The 27,966-nt window shown below is 37.1% G+C and overlaps 1 protein-coding gene across 1 annotated transcript; it reads right to left on the bottom strand.

The window, feature by feature from the left end:
• Nucleotides 1-33: 33 nt before the first annotated feature.
• On the bottom strand, nucleotides 34-27,955 carry pdxka (pyridoxal (pyridoxine, vitamin B6) kinase a). The gene is made up of 11 exons (XM_059561569.1): nucleotides 27,669-27,955; nucleotides 27,384-27,438; nucleotides 11,117-11,221; nucleotides 10,760-10,843; nucleotides 7,771-7,805; nucleotides 7,538-7,623; nucleotides 5,505-5,550; nucleotides 2,726-2,837; nucleotides 1,186-1,322; nucleotides 876-942; nucleotides 34-785 (listed from the first exon to the last, which is right to left on the bottom strand). The coding sequence occupies exons 1-11, from the start codon at nucleotides 27,747-27,749 to the stop codon at nucleotides 673-675; spliced, it is 921 nt and encodes a 306-aa protein (XP_059417552.1). The 5' UTR covers nucleotides 27,750-27,955; the 3' UTR covers nucleotides 34-672.
• Nucleotides 27,956-27,966: the final 11 nt, after the last annotated feature.

Here is a 27,966-nt window from a genome sequence, read left to right as displayed (position 1 = left end):
ACCATAAAAAATGAAATTCCTGGATACAAAGGGTGAATAAAAATTTAAGGATTTTATTACAATAGTCAAAATATGTAGTTGCCATGGCCATTATTGCTAGTTATTACAACGATAAATACTTTTTTTAGTATGATATAAGCTATAGCAGCATTTTCAAGGCACATTCTTAGTATAGACAATTGATTTTTATTATTTAATAGACATTTTTCTTACACTTGGCCTGACTGGCTTGTACAGGTTTACTGATTAAATAAGACTAAGGGATCGAATACTAGGTTACATATAACTGACTAAATCTAATCAAATGTTAGATAACACTCATATATGATGTTTTCTTAATGTTAATCATCATAAATTCTTAATCCAGATGTATACATGCATAAATCATAATAAAATAGTAATAATGGCTAGATAGTCATATGCACATAATGGCTGGAATGTGAACATAATAACTTTAGGTACCATGTTAGTTTCTGGATGCAGTATCTGCACTAATGCACTATGAAGTACCAGACATCCCAGCTTCAATTCTAAGATCAGTAGTGTTGTTATAAAAGAATAAAAAAGGGATAAAAAATAAGCCATCCACCATCCAAAGTATTGTGATTGTAAACTCTTGCTGTTAAATGAATGACATTCATACGGTCTAGTACAGAGTCTAAGATTAAAGCATTACAGAACTGCAGCATGAACAACTATGGCAGGATCCTCAATGTCTGCTTTACTTTGAACCATCCGCAACTCAAGCTGAGCAGGACTGGGCCTTCGATTGGGACCGGCCACCTCTGATACGAACAAAGGTAAGGAATGAGTTACATTATTATCATCATATAATAGGGACTCTGCAATATTTGGTTTGCAACAGAAGGTCTTACCTTCTGCATAAGTAATGGTCCTCTTAATGACATGGTAAAGGACTGAAACCGTCTTTTCACAGGCCATCTGTCAAAAACACATCAAGGGCTTTGGGTGTAATTCAGCATACCTTGCAGAACATTTTAGCTTTTATTTTGGACCTTTGTTAAGTGGCCCCAAACTATTTGTACACTTAAGCCATGTATTTTTATAGGTTGCTTAAATGACCAAATGTAGCCACTGCATAATGCTTGCTGATGCAAAAGCAAACTGCTTTATTCTCACACTTGATAATGCAACTGTGTTTTAGCATGATATCATGGTGTTGACCTTCAGATCATTTGGGTGGAGATGTGTCCACGCCAGCAGCATCGCAGCAAACAGGTCGCCTGTTCCCACAAACACAGCATCCACCCTGGGGATGTCCATACGGATCTGTTGAGTCACCATGGTACCATCAGCTGTCACTGGAAAACAACACCAGTATATCATTAAATTGTCAACTGGGATGAAACCCTAGAGAAGACACTAGTCATTAAAGAACATGCACCTGTTTAAGCCATGAACCAAATCAGACAAAAAGACAACTGTACAAGACTGTACTTAAGGGCTTTAATGACAGAAAGAACTACAATCCCATGAAGCATTGTGAATGACCTGAATCAGAAAAAAAAAAACAATGGATAAATTTAAAACTATTGATTTAAATGTTGATTATACATAGAAACAATACATTTAAAGTTTATTGCAAAATATGCATATAAACAATATACAAATAATTTAAGAGTGTAGGAAAACCAATGGTGGCAGTGTTTCAGGTTAAGGAGCAGTCACTAATTCTCTGATTGGTGGATATTCTCTGCAGGATCATGGGTAATGCAACAGAAATTCTGCTGTTAAACATGATTATTTTAGATAGAAACAAAAGTGAAAAAGCATTATTTGTGGACAATTTTGGCCACGTTCACACAAAAACTGAGATGTGTAAGCTTTAACGTAGAATAAGCCTACAATCAATTAGTTCCATAAAGGTATACAAAACCTGTGCTAACTGAAAGGAGAGGATTTAATCCTTATTGAATATTAATTGGTATAAAAAAATAAAAAGTTTAGTCAATTTTTGTAGGCTGGTCATTTTGACCAGGAAAACTGCAAGTGTAACAGGGTTGGAAAAAAAAATTCTAAAGTTTTTTTTGTGTGTGTGTGTGTACAGGTGAGGGTGGGGCGTTGTTGTATGCTGTGTTGCTAAAGTTTTAGTCTAATGTGACAACATTAACCAGTAATTGAGGCACAAAATTAGTATAAGAATCCTCTCTGTGAGTCAAAATAACATGAACACAATTTGAGGGTTAATTGTTTATTGAAACATGATTTTTTTTTAAATAATGTGGTCTGATGGCTTCAAATCATACCATTGATTACCACAGTTTAGCTCACAGTAGGTCTGTCTTTACAGTTTATAAGTCATCATTAAAAAACTATTCTTCTATAGAGAAAACGAATGGGATTTTCCTTTCAGAACCTGACTGTTGCTCTCTATTAGTCTTAACTGTAGGCTGTTCATGGTTGCCAAACCACATAGCAACTTGTAATATAAAGTGATCACTGGTGCGTGTGGTTATCTTCTCAACAGTTTCAAGAACAGCTCATCCAATCAGAATTTAGAGTCTTGACTATCTGTTGTACAAACAGAGACAAGCTGCCAGGCATGACCTTTGAACATGCAAAATGAAGCAACTGAATTCTGAGTATAACTGCAACTTACTCAACCCAGGCAAATAGCGATGATTAAAAGTATGAAGCAAGCATGGCAAGAGCTTTAAGTTCCATTGCACCTGGCTCCAACTTGTTTTTAAATTAACAAAATTACCTCTTTTCTGGCTCCCCAGAGCAACCAGATACTGATCCCCCAGTGGAGAGGGCAGATCAGAGCTGGTGATGACCACTGTGTCTGGACCCATCGAATGCAACAGGTTCATAACCTGAAATACAACCAACAGTTTCAGGCTCTGTTCCAAAAGCAATCTGCAATTGGAGTTAGATTTATAAGTTACAACAAGTTAAGCTCAGTAGTGGTATAATGCTCTGAGAAAAGTTTCAATAGTATAGCCACAAGACAAACTATATGTCTGTTAACCTTTTTTTTTTGAGTTGAGGGGTGGAATCCACTAAAAACAACAAGAACATTTAAGTTGTGCTCACATTTACTGTTGTCCAGCTAAATTTTGCAGGCAAAATCCAAATAGTAATTTGAGTTGTTGCCAATGCGACTGGGAGTTGTGTGTGCAAAAAACTATATATCATAATATATAATATACTAATATATCATAATATACCATATAATGATGGGTTTTTTTTCTCTTCTAGGGAGAGGAGAAAATTTTCTTCAGTTTTCACTGTTGAATCCATCTACATGATACGTTGCCTTAAGTTTATCTTTGTCAGAAGCCAGTCAAATTAGATAGATACTAGGGCTGGGACAACGCGTCAAGGTCATCGATGACGTCGACGCAAAATATGCGCATCGATTTGTCGACCTGTTTTTATTTCTCTAAAAAACGTTTGCAAAACGTTTACCTTATGTGCGCTGAATATACGCGATGGCCGGATCAACATTCTGTCCAACGTTATATAACCAATCCAGGGGTTTTTCTGCATTGATCTTTTTTTTTTGGCGGCTGTCAAAGCCTTATTTGATCGGTGAGTGACAGTGACAGGGCGCGTACGAGAGAGAGCCCCGGCTGCGCGCGCACTCACAGTCTTCAAACTACACGAGCGCTTCTTGCTCTCTCCCTCCCTTGTGCATATTAATCAAAATCATTAAACACGATAGAAAAAGGGCGAAACACCAAAGTTTCACGCGCAGTTTCACTAACAGTCTTTAAACTACACGAGCGCTCTCTCTCTCTCTCTCTCTCTCTCTTCCCCCACCCCCCTCCCCTCGTGAATATTAACCAAAATCAGTAGACACGATAGAAAAAAGGGCGGAACGCCAAAGTTTCACGTGGAGCATTCGGAGATTTTTTTTTCTCCATGACAGGCTGCTGGCTCCCACTGTTAATTTTTTTTTTTTTTGTTTTTGGAAAAGCACTCTCTGTATTAGCTTAAAGCCCTAAAGTTTACATTGGTTACTATATTCTTTCAATTGCTCTAAACAAGTATTTTGGGTGAACTTTTTATTGAATGCTAGACATCAACTTGTGGTTATTTTCATCTGAAAGAAGAACTTTTTTTCAGTAAGCTAGGCCCTATGTGTTCAGTAAGCTTGTTTCAGTAAGCTGTGTGTTTTCAACGCTTCAAGGTTTTATTGAATGCTATCTCTATACAAGTGCAAAGTAATGCATTCTTAGTCAGTCTTTTATTTTGTAATTTTAAGAGCAATAAACATATATTGCAATGTTAAGGAATTCATCTTTTTTCATTCAGATATGTAAATCAACATGTATAAATTGTTAGTAGTCAATTAATGGGGAGATAATCTAAACCGAAGCGGTCTGAAAAATTAATCGTTAGATTAATCGATGCATCGAAAAAATAATCGCTAGATTAATCGTTTAAAAAATAATCGTTTATCCCAGCCCTAATAGATACCAACATGAACGGTTTGCCTGAAGCCCTCATTCTCAAAAGCCATTAAAATACTACACAAAGTTAAAGAAAAAAAAAATTATTTAGTCAGTTTAAACCCCGCCCCTTTCTTTCAATTGAATGAAGCTCACATTCAGATCTACTTCAATCCAGTCAGCAACCAATAGATAGATCCCTGTCCCTGTGTGTGCATATTAATAAATAAGTAGAGAACCACTGAGCTATATCAGAAAATTTAGGTTCATCCTATAGGTTTATTTTTACTAGTTCATTCTGAATATAACTCTGCGGAAATCTTCTAAGCCAGGCTGAAGTGATCTTTTGGCTAAGTTAAGACACAAAGCCTGGCCTCCTTTATTAATTATTTTAGCCCTTGTGCAGAGTATCTTCAGTGCTGATTAAGGTCAGTGGACTTGGCACAGGGGAGTAGTGGGTGATTTTAAAGGGCATGACAATTCCACGGACAAAAACCAATGCAGGTATTTTACACAAGATTGTCAGGCAGAGCTTGGACCACAGTGGAAACTGGAGGCTAACAATAGCAGACTGTGTCTCACACACAAAGAGCCGTGTGTTGAGCCAAAGTGAGAGGGTAAGCAAATTTAGAGCGATTAAAATTGGACTTCTCGGTCAAGTTTCACCTAATGAGGCACACCACGTTTCCACTTCCTCACTGAAAGGGAACCGATTTAGATAGACAACTATATAGTGTCATACCATCAGTATTTTTAAAATGAAGCACAAGGGAGACTTGATTTGCATTTCATATAGAGGGTGAAAAATTTCAGTACATATTTTGCTCATTTTCAAGTTGATCACTGCGCTGAATCTGCTGCGATGCTCGGTTTAAAAATTACTTCTGTGTGACCTGTGCTTTATACCTGCATTTGTTGACAACAAATAATAAATCTTTTTTTGTGTGCAAAAGTTTTGCTGAAATTTACAGCAAATGAAACGAGCTGTAAGTGTGGACAGCGGTACATCATAAAAACATCCCAGTGATGTTTTTTGCATCACTAGAGAAGCTAACTGCAAAAATAAAACAGCTAATAAAAACTTACTTCAACTGCATCTTTTTCTGAACTTATGTTTCTACCAGTGAGGAGCCTGTGAGAAAGAAAATGAAATTACATATTATTTACATATGCTGGGTGTGTCATAACGGCAATGACTTGTGGGTGAGCCACAGGCATAAAATACGGAAATCCAACCATCCACAAATACTCCCTTTTGCCTTTATTTATAGAACAGCAGAGACAGACAGGAAAGTGTTTTTGGAATCAGAACATAGCCAGACAACATGTGTTATTAACAACTTTATATATTAAGCATGTGTACAGATCTGTGATGGCAGCTAGGGATGGGCGTTTTCCACAAATATCACATTCGAATACTTGAGCTCACAAAAAACGAATATTCAAATATTCGTTTATTTAAATTAAGTTTAATGAGTCAGACGTTATTTTTCAGCAACATTTGTTTTCGTCATTTTGAACAAGCTTACAATAAGCTTGAACATTACACATCGTGTTTTGTAGCTGAAAACCTTTAACAATGCGTGCAAACATACAAAAGTACAGATTAAAAGCAAAAAAAAAAAAAAGTGAACAAAGAAAAAACGTAAAGCAGCCTGCAGCAATTAGGCTATTGTACAGAATGTAGCTTACACTTAACTTTTAAACTGTCAGCAAATCTATTTTGCTTTTTTTCTATTGTTTCAAATGTTCTTGTTAAGAAATACGGGCATGTAAACATGATCGGGGGAAAGTCGGCTCCTTAGTCTGTTAACAATAAGGCCGGCCACGGAGAAAACGCGCTCTGACGGCACAGACGTTGTCGGGACTCACAAATAACGGTGTGCTAAGCGAATACGTTTTGTGAAGCGCTTCGTGTTTTCGTTTCACCACTGAATGGGATCCTCATCTGGTGGAATACATGGCTCCAGCAAGAACTGTTCCCACTCGTCTCGGCTGGACTCTCTGTAATCATCGCTGAAAAACTGGCTCAGCCTTCTCCGACGAGTGGGCATTGCATCTTCTTCATCGTGGCGACTGCATCCGCACCACTCGCATCAAGGAAAATGTTCTGATAATGTTCAAAAAAGTTTTTTTTTTCTTACTTCTCTCATGTTTTCATCGAGAAACCTGAGATGTTTGTGCCGAGGGTCTAGGGCAGACGCGAGAAGAGGAGTTTTCACTGCATTCTCCAAGTTAGCAGTGTTTATTCGTTGCTTGAGAGATGCTGCAACAATATTATGTATGTATGCGCGCTCATAATGGAAGCGACGTGTGCGTGACGCGGTCCCGTTTTTTCCAGGCGCGTCCGAACAGCATCGAGTTAAAAACATCTCAACTTTCTGAATGCCGCAAGCGCACCGCAGGTCATGTGACAAGAACTAAACATTCAGCTTTATCCTTTCCTGTAACAACGTTGAAAGCTCAGTCAAGATGAAGGAACAGCTGATCATAGCTGTATATGGATTGCCATTTTGAAATAAATTTAGTAGCAGAGCTACTAAAAAGCGATTTTTTTTGTGCTGCAAATCCATTTATCCTTTGCTGAAATTTCCGTCTTCATGGAGAGAACGCGTCACCTCAGGAGCGCTTCTGCCCGAGCGCTTTGGAAAGAAGGAGAAAGCGGCGCGCATAGCCTTTTCCATGCCTTTTTATTAGGCGCGATATGTGAATGGCCCCTTAATCATTCAGTAATTATTCTTTGCTTACATACACCTTCAAATATGCCGTGGAGAATCACAGAAAGTGACCAAATTAGGTTTTATTGTGAACTTTTTTTTTTTTTTTTTTGCGAAATCCGAATATCATTTTTATTTATGGAATAATTAGAGCACAACGAATATTCGAATGTTCGACTATCCGTGCACATCCCTAATGGCAGCAACCACAAATTTCATCCCTTAAAGAGACACCATTTGCATTTGGTATGAACATCTGTTTTGGGTGGGCCCATCACAAATGTTCACAGAAGACATATTGTACATACTAATATCGTATGATCAGAGCATATGATCTAGGAGTACGCAGTGCCTTCATCACACATTTCTAAACACACAAAAAAATCAGCACAGGACACTTACTCCGCCTCAAACTGATTGGGGGTGATGATGTCAGCAGCTGGAACTACTTTGCACCTGTAGATGGGCAGCAGGTTCTCAGGAACATACTAAAGATAACACAGAAAGTGATCATTTCTTTAAACTATTCTAACCACGTCTTAAGTGTTTAACAAAGTGTTTCTGTTGAATAAAGGTTTACATTATTGCATAGAAAAATAAGATGCAAATGATTTTATCATTTTAGATATGCTCACCATAGCCCCATTATCACCCAGCACTGGATCACACACTTGGAAAGCAGAAAAACAGCTAATATAAGCACAATAAACATAACTTCCTATAACATATTGATGTTTGGATCAGTGCTTGAAATCTGCTGCTTGAAATAATGTGTCTTTAAAGGGGTCATATGATGCTATTTCTATTTTCCTTTTCTTTAGTGTGCTCTGTAGCTATTTGTGGATGTATAAGATCTGCGGAGTTACAAAGCTCAAAATTTCCCACAAAAGGACTTATTCTACCTAAAAGAGAAGGCTGATCCAGACCATGCTAAATGCCACAGCATGTCTATGTCACAATGTGGAAATATTTGCATAATGCCACCCAAATATTCAAGCAAAGAAAGAAGGCGTGGTTTTAGGAAGCGCAGTAGTATTGATGCAGTCATGTCAGGGAGATGCTGTGTGTTTCTGTGCAAAACACTTTATTTGGCCTTCCTGAAGTAGATGCAAAGAGGAATCATTGGTTAAGATTTTTTTTACAACAGAACAGCACAACCCAGATGTTCGAATTTGTGACTTTGCTTATTTTGAATCAGCTTCTATAAGTATGTTTTCTTAATAGTTTAAGTATTTGCTATTGACTGGTTAAATGTGGAGTTTTGTGCTGTGAAGAGTATCACTTTGTGTGTGTGTGTGTGTGTGTGTGTGTGTGTGTGTGTGTGTGTGTGTGCGTGAGAGAGAGACTGGGTCACATCACATCGGAGTCAGCTTTCGCGGCTTGTGCAAACACATACATATGAGTGTCTGTCATGCGACTCTGTTCCCCTTTTTTGGTTTGAACTTCTGGTAAAACTAAGGACAGGCAGCGTCTATCTGTTATTTTAAAAGCAAAACTGTTAGCCAATCATAGCAGTGGCCGTTTACTTGCAAGTCTTGAATATACCTCACCTATAAAAACAGACCATTTTTAAGAGAGGCTCAAAAACAGGATAGAAAATAGCATATTACTTCAAAATAATGATGTTTTTTTAATGTAAAAATCACAATAACATTATAACTGCACCTCAGAGAACATTATTAAATAATAATAATAAAGTAATGCAACTTTAGTAACTTTTAAGTAAATTAAGTAACTTGACTTTACAAACTCTCAGAAGAGTTTCAGCATGGTAAAGGATATGACAATATTAATGAATTTGGTCTGCTAGATCTGCTATGCTGCTGCTCCTGCTGTGTGGACGCGCTACTGTCAGTTTATGGGTCATTCTACAGAATCCAAACTGCTGTCTCACAACCAAAAATCACATTTAAAATAGCAATTAAGAATTCAAATCCTTCTATTCTTTATTGAAACCTACAATAATATTTTAAATATTTGTAAACTTAATATATGTAAAATCAACATATATTGGGTAATTTCAGTTGGGAGGTGGCTGTCCCGAAACCTAACCCCTAAGTTTCAACTTATAAAACTAATATTGTGAAATTATTTTTTTCATTGTTGCTCTTAAAAATATAATTTAAATTCTTTTAGAAAGTGAAGTTCAAAAAAATATTTATTTTATATTTTCTTTGTAAATTATTAAACTTTATGTAAGAATAAAAAAATTGTCCAGCATTTTCATGTCACTACCAAAACGGTGTATGTTTTAGTCCATTGGTGGAGACTGAAATTAACTACACCTCTACATTTATGATCAGGAAATATTTATGTCACTCTCTCTCATAGCTACAGGTTGAGTAGATGAGGTAAATGTGTTCAAAAGTCTGAAGAATCTTTGTGTAACTAAGAAACGTCACTGCCGAAGAATTCAACAATTTTTCTGCTTCTGAGCACACTTTTTTGGGAGTTATTCCATTTTATTTTATGTGTGTACAACTGTTCAGAACTGTGCTAGCTAACCATGTGCTGACTGGCATCTTTGAGATAGGTTCAAAAGTATCTAAAATTGTCACTACCAAAACATTTGGTGGAATTTCGGTAGTGACATCTTTGTTTTTGTTTTTTGGTGACATCCCCTAACATTGTCATTAGCGAAACAGTCAAAACTGAAACATGTTAGCATTTTGGTAGTGACAAAAGGGAACGCATAATCCTCGTTTTTGGGAAACAAATTACTTTACTTCAAATTTTTTGTATTTTAGAATGTTTAAGTAGTGTTCTAGTATGCAAGTAAAAAATTGGTCACTAACAAAGCATTACTGTCATTACCGAAAATGTGCAGTCACAACCGAAACATGAGATGTTTTGTCAAAAAAGTATACTGAATTGTCACCTAAGATGTTATGATAGTTTTGGTACTAACGAATCCTTAACTTTAACAAAGAAAAAATGGATTCAAAATACAACAAATCTAATAAATTACACAAGAAATAGCTTAAAATGTAATTGTCATTGATTTAACTCTGAAATATTCCAAAACATTCTTAAAATACATATTTATTATACAAATTATACAAGATATTATACAAATTGAATAGATAATGTTTTTTGTTTTTTTTGAGAATTTTGTTTTTTTTCCAAGATGTTTTTAACTCTGACTTTCTTTAGAATTCTGTAGAATAGTCCATATACACTGACACACCACTGTGAGCATCTGAGACATGCTGGTGCTACTGTGTGAATAGGCATACATAAATCCAGTAGAAGATCTAGACAGGTGGAGCTGGGGGATGTGGAGGGTTTCAGAGTAACCAGCTTACAGCAAACACTGAACTAGAATATTTAAATGATGAACAAACCATTTCATTGGCTGTAGAGACAACCAATCAACTTGTGCCATGCGGTGAATGATGTAATAGCTAGCAGAATGCTATAAAAATGATCTGTCCCATCTAGACTTTCATGAATGAGCTACAAATTCAATGCATTATCTAACATAAAATAATCTCTGGGAAATGTTTATTAATCTTTGTTTTGTTTGTTAATAAAAAAAATACAGTTCTTTGTTTTTCATGTTAACTAATGGTAACACATGAGACCTTAATATTGAAAAGTGATAATACTTTAAAATATGCATACCATACACCAGGTTCGGGTTTGTCCTCTTCAGCTCCTGTACAATGTCCACCATCATATCCAAAAAGGAATCATCCCTAGAGTACCCTGAAATAAACAATGATGGAAAATATCTGGACCATATCAACTGACCATTATTCTTAGCAGTGCTGGTGGACAAAGCTTCGAAAGGGCAGGGTTTTAGAGATCAATGGTCTTTTATTAATAATCATCCCTAATGCAATCATAGTTATAAACAGTCATGCCACTTTTGGACATGCATTATTCTATTTAAAACAATCTGGGCTTGTGTTTGCTGTAAGTCTGACAGTAATTGAATAATGAACATGAGTAATTACATAACAGCTGATGTAAGAGTACCTGTGAGCACATAGTCATATTGGTTCACATTGTTCAGCTTGATCCCCTCGTACAGGACGTGCAATTCATCTGCAGTCAGCACTTGCCCTTTCCAGTGCTCATATCCTAGCAATAGAAAGACTTCATTCAAGTAGTCTGCATCATATGTATCTTAAATCCATGTTTTAGTAATTAGGTGGGGAAAGGGTGTTGAAGAACTAAAGGGTGTTGTCGAGCTTTCCGCCTATTCATAATACAGAACACTCTACTGGCCTCATAAAACAGTTACTACATATTAAAAATATGAAGCAACCACATTAAAATTAAAATGTTATCACTTAAAAACCAAAGCATGTGTCTGTCTTCAAATTGCTTTTTTAGCACTAGTAAAAAAAAAGTGCTGCGTTTGGTCTCGTACTCTATCGCATACGTTGTCAGTGTTGTGCGCTTGCTTAGACCTTTGTTGTGATAAACAGTAAAGTGTGTTCAAGCACCAGCCAAGAGAGTGTAAAGAAATACCCTTTGTGAGAAGCAGTTAAATCAGCGGGAGTTAAAAGCAGATCGTAAGTGTTTTTATTTCTTTTCTCATTAGTGTTTAGCGCAGTTGTCGTTGCTAGGAAACACTCGTTTGTTTACTGTGTTGAGACGTGATGCGTTTGGTCTCGTACTCCATCGCATACTTTGTCAGTGTTGTGCGCTTGCTTAGATCTTTGTTGTGATAAACCGTGAAGTGTGTTCAGCTGAATTCAATTTCCGTTTTTTCGGGTTTAAAAAAATATTAGTATTCCCTCCAGTTAAGGCCTCCTCGTGTGAAGACCGAAGAGTGTAAAGACCATCAACTCTACCGTGCGACTCCACCAGGCAGGGACACCGGCAGGGAATATCAGTATTGTTTTGATTAATCTCTTTTTCTTTCTCTTGCTTCATTTCCGTTTCAGTTGTTTTATAACCAAATCTTACTGTGTGTTTCCAGATCCCTACTATCACTACCACTCGCAAACCACACATCACACAATGTAGACAGCGCAATCTTAACAACCTGCACACTTTGCCTATATCTGCTAATACACTACTTTCTTTTTCTATTGGTCTCTGGAATTGCCAGTCTGCTGTAAAAAGCCTATTTCATTTCTTCTATTATTAGTCATTCAAAGCTTAATCTCATGGCCCTAACAGAAACCTGGATCAAACCAGAGGACACTGCTACACCTGCAGCACTCTCCAATAATTTCTCATTTTCCCACTCCCCCCGTTTGACTGGAAGAGGTGGAGGTACTAGTCTACTCATCTCTAATGATTGAAAATGTAATCCTTTACCATCTTTGGGTATCAACAGCTCCTTTGAATCTCATTCAGTTACTGTTACCTACCCTCTTAAAATACATTTTGTAGTTGTCTATCGACCCCCAGGACCACTGGGTAACTTTTTGGATGAATTAGATGTGTTGCTCTCAACCTTTCCTGAGGATGGTACTCCTCTAGTTATGCTTGGAGATTTCAACATCCATCTAGATAAACCTCTGTTTGCTGATTTCCACACTCTGCTTGCCTCTTTTGATCTCAACCGAGTGTCAGCTACTACTACTCACAAATCAGGCAACCAACTGGACCTTATTTATACACGACACTGCTCTACTGATCATGTTCTGGTTACTCCACTGCACACGTCGGATCACTTCCTCCTCACTCTTAACCTCAACATGGTCCCTGACACATCACTTACCCCTCCACATGTCATCTTTCGACGTAACCTATGCACACTTTTACCCTCCCGGCTATCTGCAATGGTTTCATCTTCACTTCCTTCCCCTAAACTGTTTGCATCTTTGGATGCTAACAGTGCTACTGATACTTTCTGCTCCACTCTTACATCTTGTTTAGACACTGTTTGCCCCTCCAGGCCAGCCCGTAACACCCCTTCTGCCCCTTGGTTATCTGATGTTCTACGCGAACACTGTTCTAAGCTTAGAGCTGCTGAAAGGGTGTGGCGCAAATCCAGAAATACTACTGACCTTAATGTGTATCAGTCACTCCTATCTTCCTTCTCTGCTAATGTCTCCACTGCTAAAATGACATACTACCATAACAAAATTAACAATTCGTCTAACTCTAGCATGCTTTTTAAAACATTTTCCTCACTTCTTTGTCCTCCTCCTCCCCCTCCTGCTTCATCTCTAATAGCTGACGACTTTACAACGTTTTTCATTAATAAAATTCTACACATTAGTGCACAATTTTCCACACCACAATCAGTCAAGCTCATATCACCAGCAACCTTACACTCATTTACACCCTTCTCTTCACTCTCTGAGGCAAAACTCCTTTCTAATCACCCTACTACTTGCCCGCTTGATCCTATTCCATCTCATCTTCTTCAAGCCATTTCTCCTGCAGTTGTACCTGCACTCACTCACATCATCAACACATCCCTTCACACTGGTGTTTTTCCCTCATCATTTAGACAGGCTCGTATAACTCCACTCCTTAAGAAACCCACCCTCAACCCATCTATTTTAGAGAACTACAGACCAGTTTCCCTTCCTTTCATTGCAAAAACACTTGAACGAGCTGTGTTCAACCAAGTCTCTACATTTCTCACACACAACAACCTCCTTGACAGCAACCAATCTGGCTTCAGAAGTGGTCATTCAACTGAGACTGCCTTGCTCTCAGTTGTTGAAGCTCTAAGACTGGCAAGAGCAGAATCCAAATCTTCAGTACTTATCCTGCTTGATCTGTCCGCTGCTTTTGACACCACCAGATGCTCCTATCAACCCTACTGGCAAAAGGCATCTCAGGAACCACACTTCAATGGCTTGAGTCTTACCTATCAGATAGGTCCTTCAAAGTATCTTGGAGAGGTGAGGTGTCCAAGTCACAACATCTAACTACTGGGGTGCCTCAGGGCTCAGTTCTTGGACCACTTCTCTTCTCTGTCTACATGGCATCATTAGGTTCTGTCATTCAGAAACATGGCTTTTCATACCACTGCCATGCTGATGACACTTAACTCTACCTCTCATTCCATCCTGATGATCCGATGGTAGCGGTTCGCATCTCAGCTTGTCTAACAGACATTTCTTCCTGGATGATGGACCATCACCTTCAACTCAACCTTGCCAAGCCAGAACTTCTTGTGATTCCAGCAAACTAGGGCTGTGACGGTGGCTGATTTTTACCACCGCGGTAGTCATGGACCAACAACCGCCGGTGGCGCGGTGTTTGAGGGAAAAAAAAAAATAAAAAAAAAAAATAAATTATATATATATATATATATATATATATATATATATATATATATATATATATATATATATATATAGCTGATATATATATATAAATGTATAAATATATTGGTGTCAAAATTTGCTTGTTAACGAAGGCGATAATTTTTTTCCAGTTTAACGTATTCAAATCATTTTACGTAGGGGCGGGGATGGCCACCCACTCACAACTGCTGCTTCTGTCACTTTTTCTCAAGACAAGAAGTAAATTTATTCAGTCACAGAATGACTAAACAGGAGACGTTTCAGACACGCGCTCCACTTCACTTTATTATCAGGTGCAAGTTAAGCGAGCGTGGACGGTCCTGTGCTCAAAGGCGGCGCATAAACTATGTGCAAGCAGTGTCGTGGTCAGTTAATTCATGGAATTACCAAAAAAGGTGATTAAAGCTGACTTAAACTGTGCATGCATGTAATATATTTTATATATATTATATACAGGATATATTTATATGTATGCACGTCTAGAAATCAGCCCCTCTCACTCATCTAACACATCCTATTTAACTCGTCAGTTAGTGTTTATTTGAGCACTTCTGTCAGTGAACGCCGCCTGCAAAACACTAAAATAAATATCAAAGAAATAATTCAGTTAAACAAGAAAGTAGCCTAAATAAGAAAAGTTAAATACCCCCTATCTAACGGACGCGAGCGACGCAGCGCGACAAAATACTCATTATAATCAGTGATGCTACACTGGATGCAGCACAACACGATATGATAAATCCCCGTCCGGTCTGTGATGAAGGCTACTGACACAGAGTTCATATGTCCTGTATAGACACTAGACAGACTAAACCTGTCGCAACGCGGTTGTGTTGCGTCCGGTTTACTTTTACGCCACCAAGCAAGCTCAATAACTTAGGCCGGTGACACACTGGATGCGTGGCGCAAGCGTCTCAGCCGCGTGGCGTGTCCGTTTTTAATTCGGCTCCCATGTTAACAGGTTAGAGCTTGCAGACTGCCTGCGTGAGACGCGCGTCTCAGGCGCGGCTCAAGCCGCGCGGAAAACGTGTGCATGCTAGAAATAGAACCGACGCCTATCTTTCACGGGACACGCGCGCGTGTTGGAAACGTTTCCAGGCAAAATATAATAGGAAAATATGTTTATATGTCATATTGTACACAAATACATATTAATTCATGACATTTTGATGTTTGAAAGTCTATAGGTTGACATAAATTCAGATATAAATGTAATTAAAATAAATAAATAAATAATTATCGATTTTCAAATATTGCACCTGTCAAACATAGTATATTTTGCCGTCAAAACTGTTGACGGTGTCCTTTATCAGTAGGCGTAGTTGTAGGTGTGTAAAAAAAAAGTTGATATTGTTGTCATGAAGACAAGATCCTGGTCTGTCGGCGGCCTCCCTCTATGTCACCTACAGCAGCAGCAGCGCGCCGCGTCAGGCACGCTTCTGGTGTGTAAAGACACAGAAAACGCCACGCTCCTGGGACACAGCAGACATGCCACGCTCACGCCACGCAGCCAGTGTGTCACCGGCCTAACTCTTCATCTGAACGCGCTCTCTTTGAAATAGGAATCGTTGCCATATTTCTTGTTACCATCGTTTATTCATCGCTGTCTTGTTTGTATTTGGCCAGTTTGGAGAAAGCCTCACCAAACCTGACCAGCCAGCATTTGCGATCACGAGAACTTGTGCAAACGCCGATGGGTGACATGAATGCAGATGACTCCAGATCGGTAATGTGGTATTTGCTTTCCCAACAAGATCCATCACCCAACACTAAATTAATTTGCTGAATGCATAAACTGTATTTTCCTGTGCTCAAATCTGCATATCTAAAGGAATGTTTGAGGTAATTTGTTAATTACCATAGATATAGAATTTGCAACTATTACAGTTATTACACTTATATACAAAACTTTGTATTATGCTTGCTATAGAGTTTGTGACGTCGCGTGCACTACCGCCGGTGGCAGTAGACAACCGCGATAGCAACCAACCACCGCGGTGACGCGGTTGTTACGGCAACCGTCACAGCCCTACAGCAAACCCATCGTTTCATCACAATTTCACCATCAAGTTAGGCACATCAACCTATGGCTGGATGATTAATCGGAAAGTAATCGAAACCGAAATTTATAACCTCTAACTGATGTAATTTTCCCATGTCGGTTATTTCGGTTATTTCCTGTTAATATTTCCCGTGTGTAGCCACATGAAGTCAGTGGCATAAAAGCAGAACACGGACGTGAACGCCGGTTCGACACATATGATGGCACTCAAGCGGTGAGCCTTGAGTCTTCACTAAACTTTGTCAGTTGTATTTGTTTTATGGTTTGGACGTTCAAGCGATTAAACGATTGAATGTGTATTATTATATCGAGCTACCATGTTTGCGCAGCTGCATTGTGGCACGAAAACTCATAGCTGTGAAGATCGCGCACAGAGGAACGCAGTTGTCAGTGCTGTCCTGTGATTTATCACTAAAGTATCTTAGAATCTCAAAACTTATTATAGCGTATTTTTCTACTTTTGAAGGAACTAGGCTATTTACAACCCCCAGTGTCACAATAATATAGAGAGGGTATGACTAATTCACACACGCAATCACTCGTACTGGTACTGTTTATCTTTAATCTTTATTTATCTCTTACACCGAGCAATAATATGTAAGAAATGTTACGAAAATAGATAAAATAACTGCTGATAGTGAGCTATGATAGCTCTTTCAATAGGAAAAAATATCCCACCTTTAATAGTCGATCTCAACCGTCTGGCTGAGGCCAGGCTAAAAAGACGCTCAGGACAATTGACATAACGCTGCTGCGTGTCGTCATGAAAGCGTATCATTTTCACGTGTTATTAAGCCTTGACACTTGCAAATGTAACGATTCAAAAGACTTTAAAGCATTCAAACACAAGACGTGGAAAAGCTGAACTGAGCAGCTGGTTACTCGCGCTATGCTCGGTGCGCACGCGGAGAGAGAGCCGCGTCTCACAGACAGCAACACTGAACCGACCTCTCGTTTGCAAAGTTCTCCTTTAAGTTCCTCCTGCACCTCAACGAACAAAAACAAATCGCAGTTTAAACAAACAGAAAAGGATGTGTAAGAGCCCAATTCAGCACGGCGGTGTTCTGGTGTTCAGGCTCACGCAGAGAGAGGCGTCTCAAAACACTTGAAGACCGAATTTGTCTGTTTTTGCTCTTGTACCGACAAATAAATAAAAAATGTGAAAATAACCGTATTGTATAGTATGTTTGAAAAAACTGTCAGTTATGTCTTAAGTTAAAGTAAACAGTTGAGAAAAAAATCGTATGTGTATTATATTGGATGCATTCATTGTCTTTTAAAGTGACCGCGCCTAATAGGGCTTTGGCGCCGCGTTGCATTCTGGGACGTGGCGGGCATGTTGATGAACCGTTCATTAAAAAAAAATCGTTCATTAATCGTAATTGAGGTAAAATGTTCAATTAATCGAGGTTTTGAATTTAGGCCATAATCGTCCAGCCCTACATCAACCATAACTCCTTCAAAAACAGCTAGAAGCCTTGGAGTTATGTTTGATGATCAGCTGACTTTCTCTGACCACATTGCTAAAACTGTCGGATCCTGCAGATTTGCTTTATTCAACATCAAGAAGATCAAGCCCTCTCTTTCGGAACATGCAGCACAACTCCTTGTTCAAGCTCTTGTTCTGTCCAGGCTGGACTATTGCAATGCCCTCTTGGCAGGTCTTCCAGCTAATTCTATCAAACCTTTACAATTAATTCAGAACGCGGCAGCAAGATTAATTTTACATGAGCCAAAAAGAATACACGTCACACCTCTGTTTATCAATTTGCACTGGCTTCCAATAGCTGCTCGCATAAAATTCAAGGCATTGATGTTTGCCTACAAAACTACCACTGGCTCTGCACCCATTTACCTAAATTTGTTACTTCAGACTTATGTGCCCTCTAGAAGCTTGCGTTCTGCAAGTGAACGTCGCTTGATTGTGCCATCCCAAAAAAGCACAAAGTCACTTTTACGGACTTTTAAATTAAATGTTCCCTCCTTACCTCCCCAACTCAATCCGAGCAGCTGAGTCCTTAGCCATCTTCAAGAATTGGCTTAAAACACATCTCTTCCATCTTTATTTGACCCTCTAACTTTAACACTCTCTATTCTAATTTCTATTCTTTAAAAAAATCTAACTACCTTTCTAATCTTTTTGTATTCTATTTTCATATCATTTATTATGCAATTGTGTGTGTGTGTGTGTGTGTGTGTGTGTGTGTGTGTGTATAAAGACCTCTAACACTAGCTTGCTCTATTCTTTTTTTTTTTATTCTATCTGTTTTCTTTTTATTTATCATATTATTTAAAATCCCATGCTAGGTGTACTGTGTTAACCTAACTGAGACTTGTTATAGCACTTATATATCATTGCTCTTTTTGTTGTTTTTGATTGCTTCCACTGTCCTCATCTGTAAGTCGCTTTGGATAAAAGCGTCTGCTAAATGAATAAATGTAAATGTAATGTAATGTAAAAGGGGTAAAAGATGAACTTTGAACACACACACTGAAAAGCACAAGTTAGGCGCAAAATTAATTTAAGTTTTTTTTTGTACGTTTAAAAGGATAAAATGTTAAATAGAATGTTCAGTAATTATAGATGGATCATGTAGTAATAGTTGATTATGTTTTAATATTTATATTTATAGTCTTTCTCCAGTCTTTATTTGTCTTTTTTGTTTTGTTTTGTTTTTTTCTCAAAGTCATCACATGCTATTGTGCCAACATCCTGTTTTGTAACATTGATTGTAACACATCTTCGGGCAGATTCACGAAACATTCTTAAGAAGACATTTACTTCCATTTTCTTCTTCTTATTTAACTCAAGAAAAAAGTTAAGAATATTTTGTATTCCCAAAAATCCATCTTAAAGAGTATGCTTATCTTTTTTCTTAAGACTGTTCTTAAGACAAAACCTAAGAAGAATAAAAATTCTTGAAAAGAATCTTCTTAAAAATCATTGTAAATAACATCTTAAATTTAGGGCGGCCCCAGACCTGTCTTAATTCCCAAACAGTAAGAATTATTGAATTAATTTATTGGGTAGTTTCAAATGAATTGTTATATTTAAGAATTACAACAACAGCTACATATAATACATAGGAGGACTAGGGATGTGAACGAGTTTTCTGGAGTGACAGCGATGACTGTTAAGTAAACATGATGTCAGGATTAGCCAATGTGTGATGCTACTTTTTGCTGACTTCAAAACTCAGTAGCAACTCTAAAACGAGTCACATAGGGAGCTTTAATTGAACGCTTTTAATTTTAGTTCATAAAAACAACATATTCTTAGCAGTATTCAGCGCATATAAATGCGCAGGACGCATTTCGCAAAAACAAACCACAAAAATAATTGAAACATATCGCTGTAGCTTGAGTCAGGCTATTTTAAAAGTAACTGTTCAAAAACACACCGCATTAAAAATGTGAAGCTGAGATCCAAGCAAAGTCACGACGAAAAATGAGCATCGCGTTAGTTCAGTCAGGCCATGTTAGTCATGCTTGCATCAGCTGACAGTCAGCTGGGCCCTGATGTGTATCAATCCAGTCTTGACACCTATCACCTGCGGTCTATTTAAATTCCCATTATTCGGTTTCTCTTCCATCGCATTGCTGCTTGCAATTAACTCCCTCCCCCCAACCCCAACTCCACCAACTGAACCTGTAATCCGATCTAACTTGTTCTTTCTTTACAGTGTCTTCATTGGAAGCAGTTTCTATCACATTTTGTTTACAACTCATGTAATTGTCAATTGTAATTATATATGCTTATAATGGTTCTGTTCTGTACCCCAGGGGGGTTTGTCTTGCTGCTCTCCCCGCTCTGTCCAAGCATGGCTGCATGGACAGGCGTGTCGAGTGTATGCAATTATAATTGTCATAAATGTACTTGACGGAAGTGGACCTGATTGAAATAGTGTTTGTGCTTATTATAATTATTAGGGTTATCTGCAGGAAGCGCAAAAAGACAATAAAGTTTGAGTTTATCGTGCGTCTTGTATCCATTCTTAAGAAAAAAATTCAGATGTTCTTAAGAATACATTGAGAACTTATTAAGAAATGCACTTAAGAACATTCTTATGAACTTAAGAAAGTTCTTAACTGATTTCTTAAGAAGATTTTCCCGGCCCCAGCTCTTTTATATCTAGGATTAATTTAAGGTTTAAATGATGCACAGCATCTTTTGTCATCTTTCACTCAGCTTGTCTGAATCCTACTTGTAATGAATGAGAAGTAATCATACTGTTCTTAGTGAGAAAATACTGTTTGAATTCACGCTGTCTAGCTCTGTTTGCTGTAACATGATCTAATGTTTGTACAGAGGGCAGGTGTTGAACAGTTTAAACAGTTGAACGCAGGGGCGTAGCCATCTTTTCAGAAGTGAGAGGGACAGAAATCACACACACACACACACATATCATATATATATATATATATATATATATATATATATATATATATATATATATATATATATATATATATATATATATATATATATATATATATATATATATATATATATATATATATATATTAGGGGTGTAACGGTTAACAAAATTCACGGTTCGGTTCGATACGATACACTGGTGTCACGGTTCGGTTCGGTACGTTTTAGATACAGCAAAAAGAAAAAATTGGCAGATAAATTTCCTTGATTTTTTAAAAAATGTTTTATTTATTAAAACTAACACAGTATGTTTTTTTTTTTTTTTTTACAATGAACATTGATGGAGCTATTCTTTACCCATCTTCTATGGTGTTTTCTTAGCAGCATACTGTATAAAACAAAAACAGCTCCTTATAAAAAAAAAATGAAAATGTTATATTATTGTAGTAGTTATGAACAAATACAAAGATGTAACTTTTTATATGGAACTCTATAACTCTTTATATTGAGTGTGTTTTTACTCGATTGGTTATCTATAGGGCTTATGTTTTTTGGAACAACGCAGGAATTACGGTCTGTCTGAAATGGGCTCGTGAAGGAATATTGTAACGGGGCTCAATTACATTAAGCATGCTCTTAAAACCTACGTTTTCCACTACAGAGTAAGGCGCTCGCTCACTCAGTACGCGCTGAAGGCTTGTTGCAAAATGGCTAATGCGTTTAACAGACCAGAAATAGAAGATCCTCCAATAACCAACAGGTCTGGTGTTTGTATTCCCTGTAAGCTATAATGGTGATGATAGAATCAATGGTAAATAGTTAGGTCTCATATCCGCGGCTATCATGTAAATGTAGCCTACCGATCGCCGTGGTGATGTCTTTTGCCCTGTTTGAATCTGTTGGAAATGTCTGTCTAAATGCCGCGGGGATAGTTTGTTGCGTGTATGTTTCTCCTTTTTTTCGTCTTTTCCCAGATACTAACACACTAAGGTGATGTCGGCGTAAATGAGTCGACATGTTTCAAGTATTCCCGCTGGTGTTTTTTTTTTTTGTTTTTTGTATTCCCGCTGGTGTACCCTAGATGCGACATATCGTTGTTTTTTATCCACCACTCTCTTGCCATCACCATTATAGCTTACAGGGAATCCAAAGTGCACCCAAACACCAGACCTGTTGGTTATTGGAGGATCTTCTATTTCTGGTCTGTTAAACGCATTGGCCATTTTGCAACGAGCCTTCAGCGTGTATTACTGAGTGAGCGCGCCCCTGACTGAGTAGCCTAACATAAACATATAAGCTGGTGTTTTTTTCTTCTTCGGGGGTGTCAGGGGCGTTGCCTGTTACGTCGTTTGGGTTATTGGGCTACCTTGTTGAACGCATATCATTATATTTCACAATTTTTTTTTATTTTCCAAATATAATTAATTAGTCCAACGAACCGTTCGGTCCATAATGCGTACCGCGTACCGAACCGAAAGCCTCGTACCGAACGGTTCAATACGAATACGCGTATCGTTACACCCGTAATATATATATAACATTGCAATACATTACATTATATACGTTTCTATCTATATAGCCAACCAGTCAACAGTTTTTGAACAGTAAGATTTTTTATGTTTTTAAAGAGGTCTTTTCTGCTTAACAAGCCTGCATTTATTTGAAATATTTTTACTATTTAAAATAACAAAATAATAAAATAATGAAATGTAATTTATTCCTGTGATGTAAAGCTGAATTTTCAGCATCATAACTCAGTCAACATAAACAGTCTTCAGTGTCACATCCTTCAGCAATCATTTTAATATGCTAATTTGCAACATCCGTTATGCTATCCGTTAATATGCCATTTAAAACAGACGAGTACATTTTTTCAGCATTCTTTTTTTCAGCATTCTTCATTCAAAATCCTCCTTAAAAACAAAAGTAAAATGAATGTGGATGGGATGGGATGTGAACAGCATGAGCAGCAGGGCGAGGACAAATAGCCTCTTAGAAACCCATTAGAGCGCTTAGCAACCTGCTCTGAAAGGAACAGAGAGTCAGTGTAACCATTAACCCATTCAATACAAATGTCAACCCGATGACCAGGAACATGATAATGGAGCATGAGCAATAAAACAGTAACTTCCTTAAATGAGCCCCGGTGCATTTATTTGTTGACCACCTTTAACTATTTCAAGCCATCTGACACCCACTGATCTGTTCACCCTTATGTTAGGAAATGGCCCATTTAGGTCAATACTCATCAAAATGACAGATATGTTTCTTTCCTGTTTGAGTATAATGAATAAATCGGTTGATTTGATCATCCACCTACTAGTGTAATGATATAACCTGCAGAAGAGTCGCTGAAAACTCCCCGTCAGAGAACATTGTTTTTATCTTTTATTTAGTTTTTATAATTATGCCTTATTGTCCACTAGGGATTTTTTTTTTACATGCATGGTAGTGCTGCTACGAGTCTCAAACACTGTTTTCCGTGCTCTCACTTTTGCACCACACACAGGGAGTGTAGAAAAGAATCACCCAGTTTAAAATAATCACATTTTGTTGCTTTGCACCCTGATATAAAGACAAATACAGTTTTATTCAGCTGTATTTACTCCGTATAACTTATAACATCCAAGTGAAAGATTCAAGAACAACGTCAGAAAAAGAAAAGAAAAAACAGAGGTACCGAGTTGGAAAAAGGATCACCTTCTTGTGTCAGTATTTCGTTGAACCACCTTTACATTAACATAGATTTACATTTAGTCATTTAGCAGACGCTTTTATTCAAAGCGACTTACAAATGAGGACAACTGAAGCGATCAAAACCAACAAAAGGGCAATAATATGTGCTGTGACAAGTCTCAGTTAGATTAACGATGTACATGTAGCAAGGTTGTTGTTGTTTTATCTTCTAAATTATAATAAATAAAAAGAAAACGGAATAGAAAAAGAATAGAGCAAAAGTGAACATTTCAATTAAAAGAGCATTCACCTTTGCTCAGGTTTATTTAATAACCAACATTAATCGAAATAAACTTTAGTTAAACCAAGAAACAATGTTTGTATGTTACACTGCCTCTATGCAAGTTAGCTCAGGCAAAATCGATAGTAACTTAACCTTAACAGCGAAATAACAGGATATACTGAAATAAAGTGAATAAGGCAACACCACTGTTTAAGTTTTAGGGCCCTATGATTTCCGTGATGCAGAAAACGCGGACGGAATCGCGGAATCCAGTCATAAAAACGGAATTTACAGTTTAACGCGGAATGTCACGGAATTTGTCAAGTTTTGAATTAATCAAAAGTAGTTCATTACACTTAAATCAAAATACAATATGGACTAGTATCTGTAAATATTAAGCTGGAAAAGTCGATTTAAATATGAATCCTGCATGAATCCTACATGAATGGTGCAGAAGCGTGAGTCACTTCATGAGCATTTGATCGTTTGATTTGAGTAAAACTAGCATCACATCACATACACAGAACTGTATAAAAATATAAATTTAAAGACAAGTATTTGCCAGAAATGTATTACTATTGTTCAGCAGAATGTACATAGTCTACTACTAAAACTACTTAAAGGAAACAAACATTATTTTTTTTAAGGAATAATCACACAACATTTCTTCCATGTTTTAATTGTAATAGTAAATCCACTTTGTTTACCAAAAAAATAAAGTTTGATTTTCAATAATTAACCCCTTAACTGTCACCCACATTTTTGAAGATAGACTTGAATGTGAATAATTTCTGATGATTTCTAAAATGTGATAAAGGCAATGAAGAAGTCTTTTAAACAAAGTTCAAAACTCCTGTTATAATGTAGATTTTTGAGGGTGCACTCTTGTCATAAATTAAACTATTACTTTTCCTACATAATTTTTGACAATAAAACATTGGTAAAATAAAAATTTGGGAGTTGGAGACCTTTCCAACGATATATAGCTTGTCAAGATTAGATTAGATTTAATTGTAATATTGTGAAGTAAATGTAGGGGTGACAGTTAAAGGATTAAAAGATAAATTAAAATTAATGTTTTATGCCTTCATTTGATAACCGGAGAAATTTTAATACACAACAGAATTTCTGAAGGGAAAAAAATAGATAAAAATTAATAAGGCTATTTTTTTATATAAAATTGAATAAATTAAGTTGTTATGCATTTAAATAAACATAATTATTTAAATAATTACACAGAATTAGGTAACAATAAGTGACTATGGTGACTAAAAAATAAAACATTTTATAGGGCCCTAAACATGTAATATTTGTTAAACTTTTAATAAACTGATGTGAAAATGTATAAGTTTCATTATTTTAATTAATTAGACATGCTTTTTGATTAATAAAATTTAATTTAACCATTAAAAGAAAAATTCAAATGGAAATAAATGGAATCCAGAAAAATTTAAACTTTGGGAAATTTGGGAAAAAATAAATTGTAATTTTGGATTTCATAGGGCTCTAAAGTTTGTTTCATTGTTTCTGTTTTCTATGTTCAAGTTTGTGGATCATATCAACTGCAATGTCGCAGTTGTATTTTGGAGCCATCGTAACATCAACATTAATGTCAGTTAGCCATAGTAAACTAGTTAAAGACAAGCATTATAGGCTGCCTCTTTATTGCAAGTTAGGTCAGACAGACATTACATAACGTTAACAGCGAACTAACGTGAAATAGTGAAGGAAACTTTAAGAGACACGCCTGTTAAGTACATATTTTGTGTTTTATTTTCAAGTGGTTTTATGGTAGTGACTGGAGTCTTTTCTTGTGATTGCCATCGCTGCGGTGGTAACAGGTGAGTAAGTTAACATCAACTATATTAGCCGTATTAACCACTGGCTGCTGAAGGAGGAGGAAAGGACTAGCAATATATTAATGCGTTTTACTAACAAATGTTTATAAATGTTGTTTATTTGATTCAAGTTCTGTTATTTCCTGGTAGTTTTCCTGACCATAAACTATAATAACACAAAAAAAACGTGACATACAGCAAGTATGGTCACCCATACTCAGAATTCATGCAATTAGATCACCCAAAATACATTTACATTCATGCATTAAATTTACATTCATGCATATCCAAAGCAACTTGCGCTGCATTTAAGGGGAGACATTTTATTGAGTTATCCAATAAGTTATCTAAATGGTATTTTTAAGTATTTCTACTGTTTTTCTATTTTGAAGTTTGTGGTCTGGTTCATGTCACCTGCAGAGTCGGAGGTGTATTTAAAAACACATTCCAATTAGAGCTTTTTCTTGTGATTGCCATATTCATTAATTTCAGCAATATAGCACTTTGCTGTTTGATCTACAGGGATGCATTATGGAATGGAACTTTATTGTTTTGTAATGGATTATCAACTAATTATAAACCTTCCATGTTATATACATGTTAAGCAGGCCTCTTCTTTATCTATTAAAACCCTTCTTAAAACCCATCTTTTCTCTTTGGCAACAAAAGAAAAACACTGAGCTTCACTGAGGAAATAAAACACTGCCACATGCTGATCAAAGCTGATCTTTGACCTCCTTGTTAGATTAAATAATGATATCTATTACATATTTCTGTGAGTTTGCCCCTCTGCAAACTCTTCTTACTCGCTCCTTTCCACAGAGGTTTCCTATTATCGTTCGAGTATGTTGGAGTATGAGTGATTTTATATTTTTGCTTACTCCTGTCCTCCCTTCTTTTCCCCTTGTTTTTCTCCCTCCTACCATTGGTGTTCTCTTTCTCTCTATTCTCTAGTTATATATCTCTTTACCTCAATGTATACGCACATGCACAGATGATACATAGAGATCAATCAGTGAAGAATGGTGGGGGAGCTCTGTGGGCCCAGGCTACTGGGTTTAGTTTGTCCTTTTGTCCTTGAAGTGTTCTACTGCCAGTATTTTTCCTTATAATGTCCAGTAATGGGTGACTATATGCCTACCTCAGCTAACTTGTTGTTTTGGCTCATACTCAACACATATGCAATCCATATCTCAGTGGATAAACTAAAACACCAACCCTTCCAATGCAACTACATAATGTGTGAATGTATTAATAAACTTTGAAGAAGTTTGTGAGCAGACTAAAAGGCTTAATGTTAATTTACTTCTTTCCATGGGCCTATGCAAGAACTGAGAATAGTCGGACAGCATCGAAAGATAAAGACAAAGAAACATGTTATTTTAACACTCAAGAAAGCTGAACAATACCAAGATAAACCCATCCAGATATGTATTTCTATTATAAACAAGGACATACTGAAGCATTATTTAGCAATGCTGGTGAGAAATTCATGCAAAATCACCATACTAGCTTTCAATCTCTAATCCCTAGCTGAAACAAACGCTTTACAGAGAAACCAGTCCAAGAGGAGTAATTAGTAATGCCTCAATGAACTCCAGCCTCCATTACACAACAAGTACATTTCAGCAGTGTGACAATCTGTTAGTCAACAGTTTTAAACATTTTATCAGCAGCAATTAATTTGAGCAATAAAATTTGAAAATAAAAACTATGAATTTCAGAATGTCTTAGTGTTTGGTTTTTGCCCCTTTTCTTTAAAGGACAACAGAACTTCTTTACCTGTGTGATTGGAGAACTGCACAGAATTGATAGTGTCGACCTCAAAGCCCAGCACCTAGCAGTGACACACACAGTTACACATGTTACACATGCTGACATGCACCGTAGAGGGAAACTAACTTTGTCTGAGGCTCAGGAAGCATTATTGTAACGTTAAGGGTTCAAATCTTTATTGTAAGGGTGCAGGAAGCAGCTTGGGTGTGCTATGCTTTGTACCACAACTACGTTTAAACTGTAAATGACGCTGCAGGCATCTAATGCACTGCAAAAGCTACTTATTCTTACCTGTAAAGGAAAAGATGCAGATTTGTTTCCCACATATCCTCTGACAACATGACTCTGTACAGACAGAACTCTGCAGTCCATGACTGACGCGCGCTTACAGCTGAACACTAACCTTACTAGACTTTAATGTTCTCACAGCAGCTTAAAAGACCGCGATCAGTCGCAGAAGATCAAATAAAAACACACTTCAGTAATAACAGACATTCATCAGCAGCCTCTGCATAGTACATGCATGGACTCGGGTGAGTTTTCTTTCTTCAGGCGTTTGCAAAGACACCTAAGTGCTCAGCATGTTTAC

The sequence above is a fragment of the Carassius carassius genome, chromosome 11, assembly GCF_963082965.1.
Source record: "Carassius carassius chromosome 11, fCarCar2.1, whole genome shotgun sequence".
Lineage (NCBI taxonomy): Eukaryota > Metazoa > Chordata > Actinopteri > Cypriniformes > Cyprinidae > Carassius > Carassius carassius.
This window is presented reverse-complemented; position numbering and strand designations above follow the sequence as displayed.

What these genes read in the sequence shown, in the direction of transcription:
- pdxka (XM_059561569.1), bottom strand. Translation starts at nt 27,749, where the DNA reads ATGGACTGCAGAGTTCTGTCTGTACAGAGTCATGTTGTCAGAGGATAT. An exon ending in TGGGTGATAATGGGGCTATG is followed by an intron (nt 7,624 to 7,770) that starts GTGAGCATATCT and finishes TGTTATCTTTAG; the next exon opens with TATGTTCCTGAGAACCTGCT. An exon ending in TCCACCCAAATGATCTGAAG is followed by an intron (nt 943 to 1,185) that starts GTCAACACCATG and finishes TGTTTTTGACAG; the next exon opens with ATGGCCTGTGAAAAGACGGT.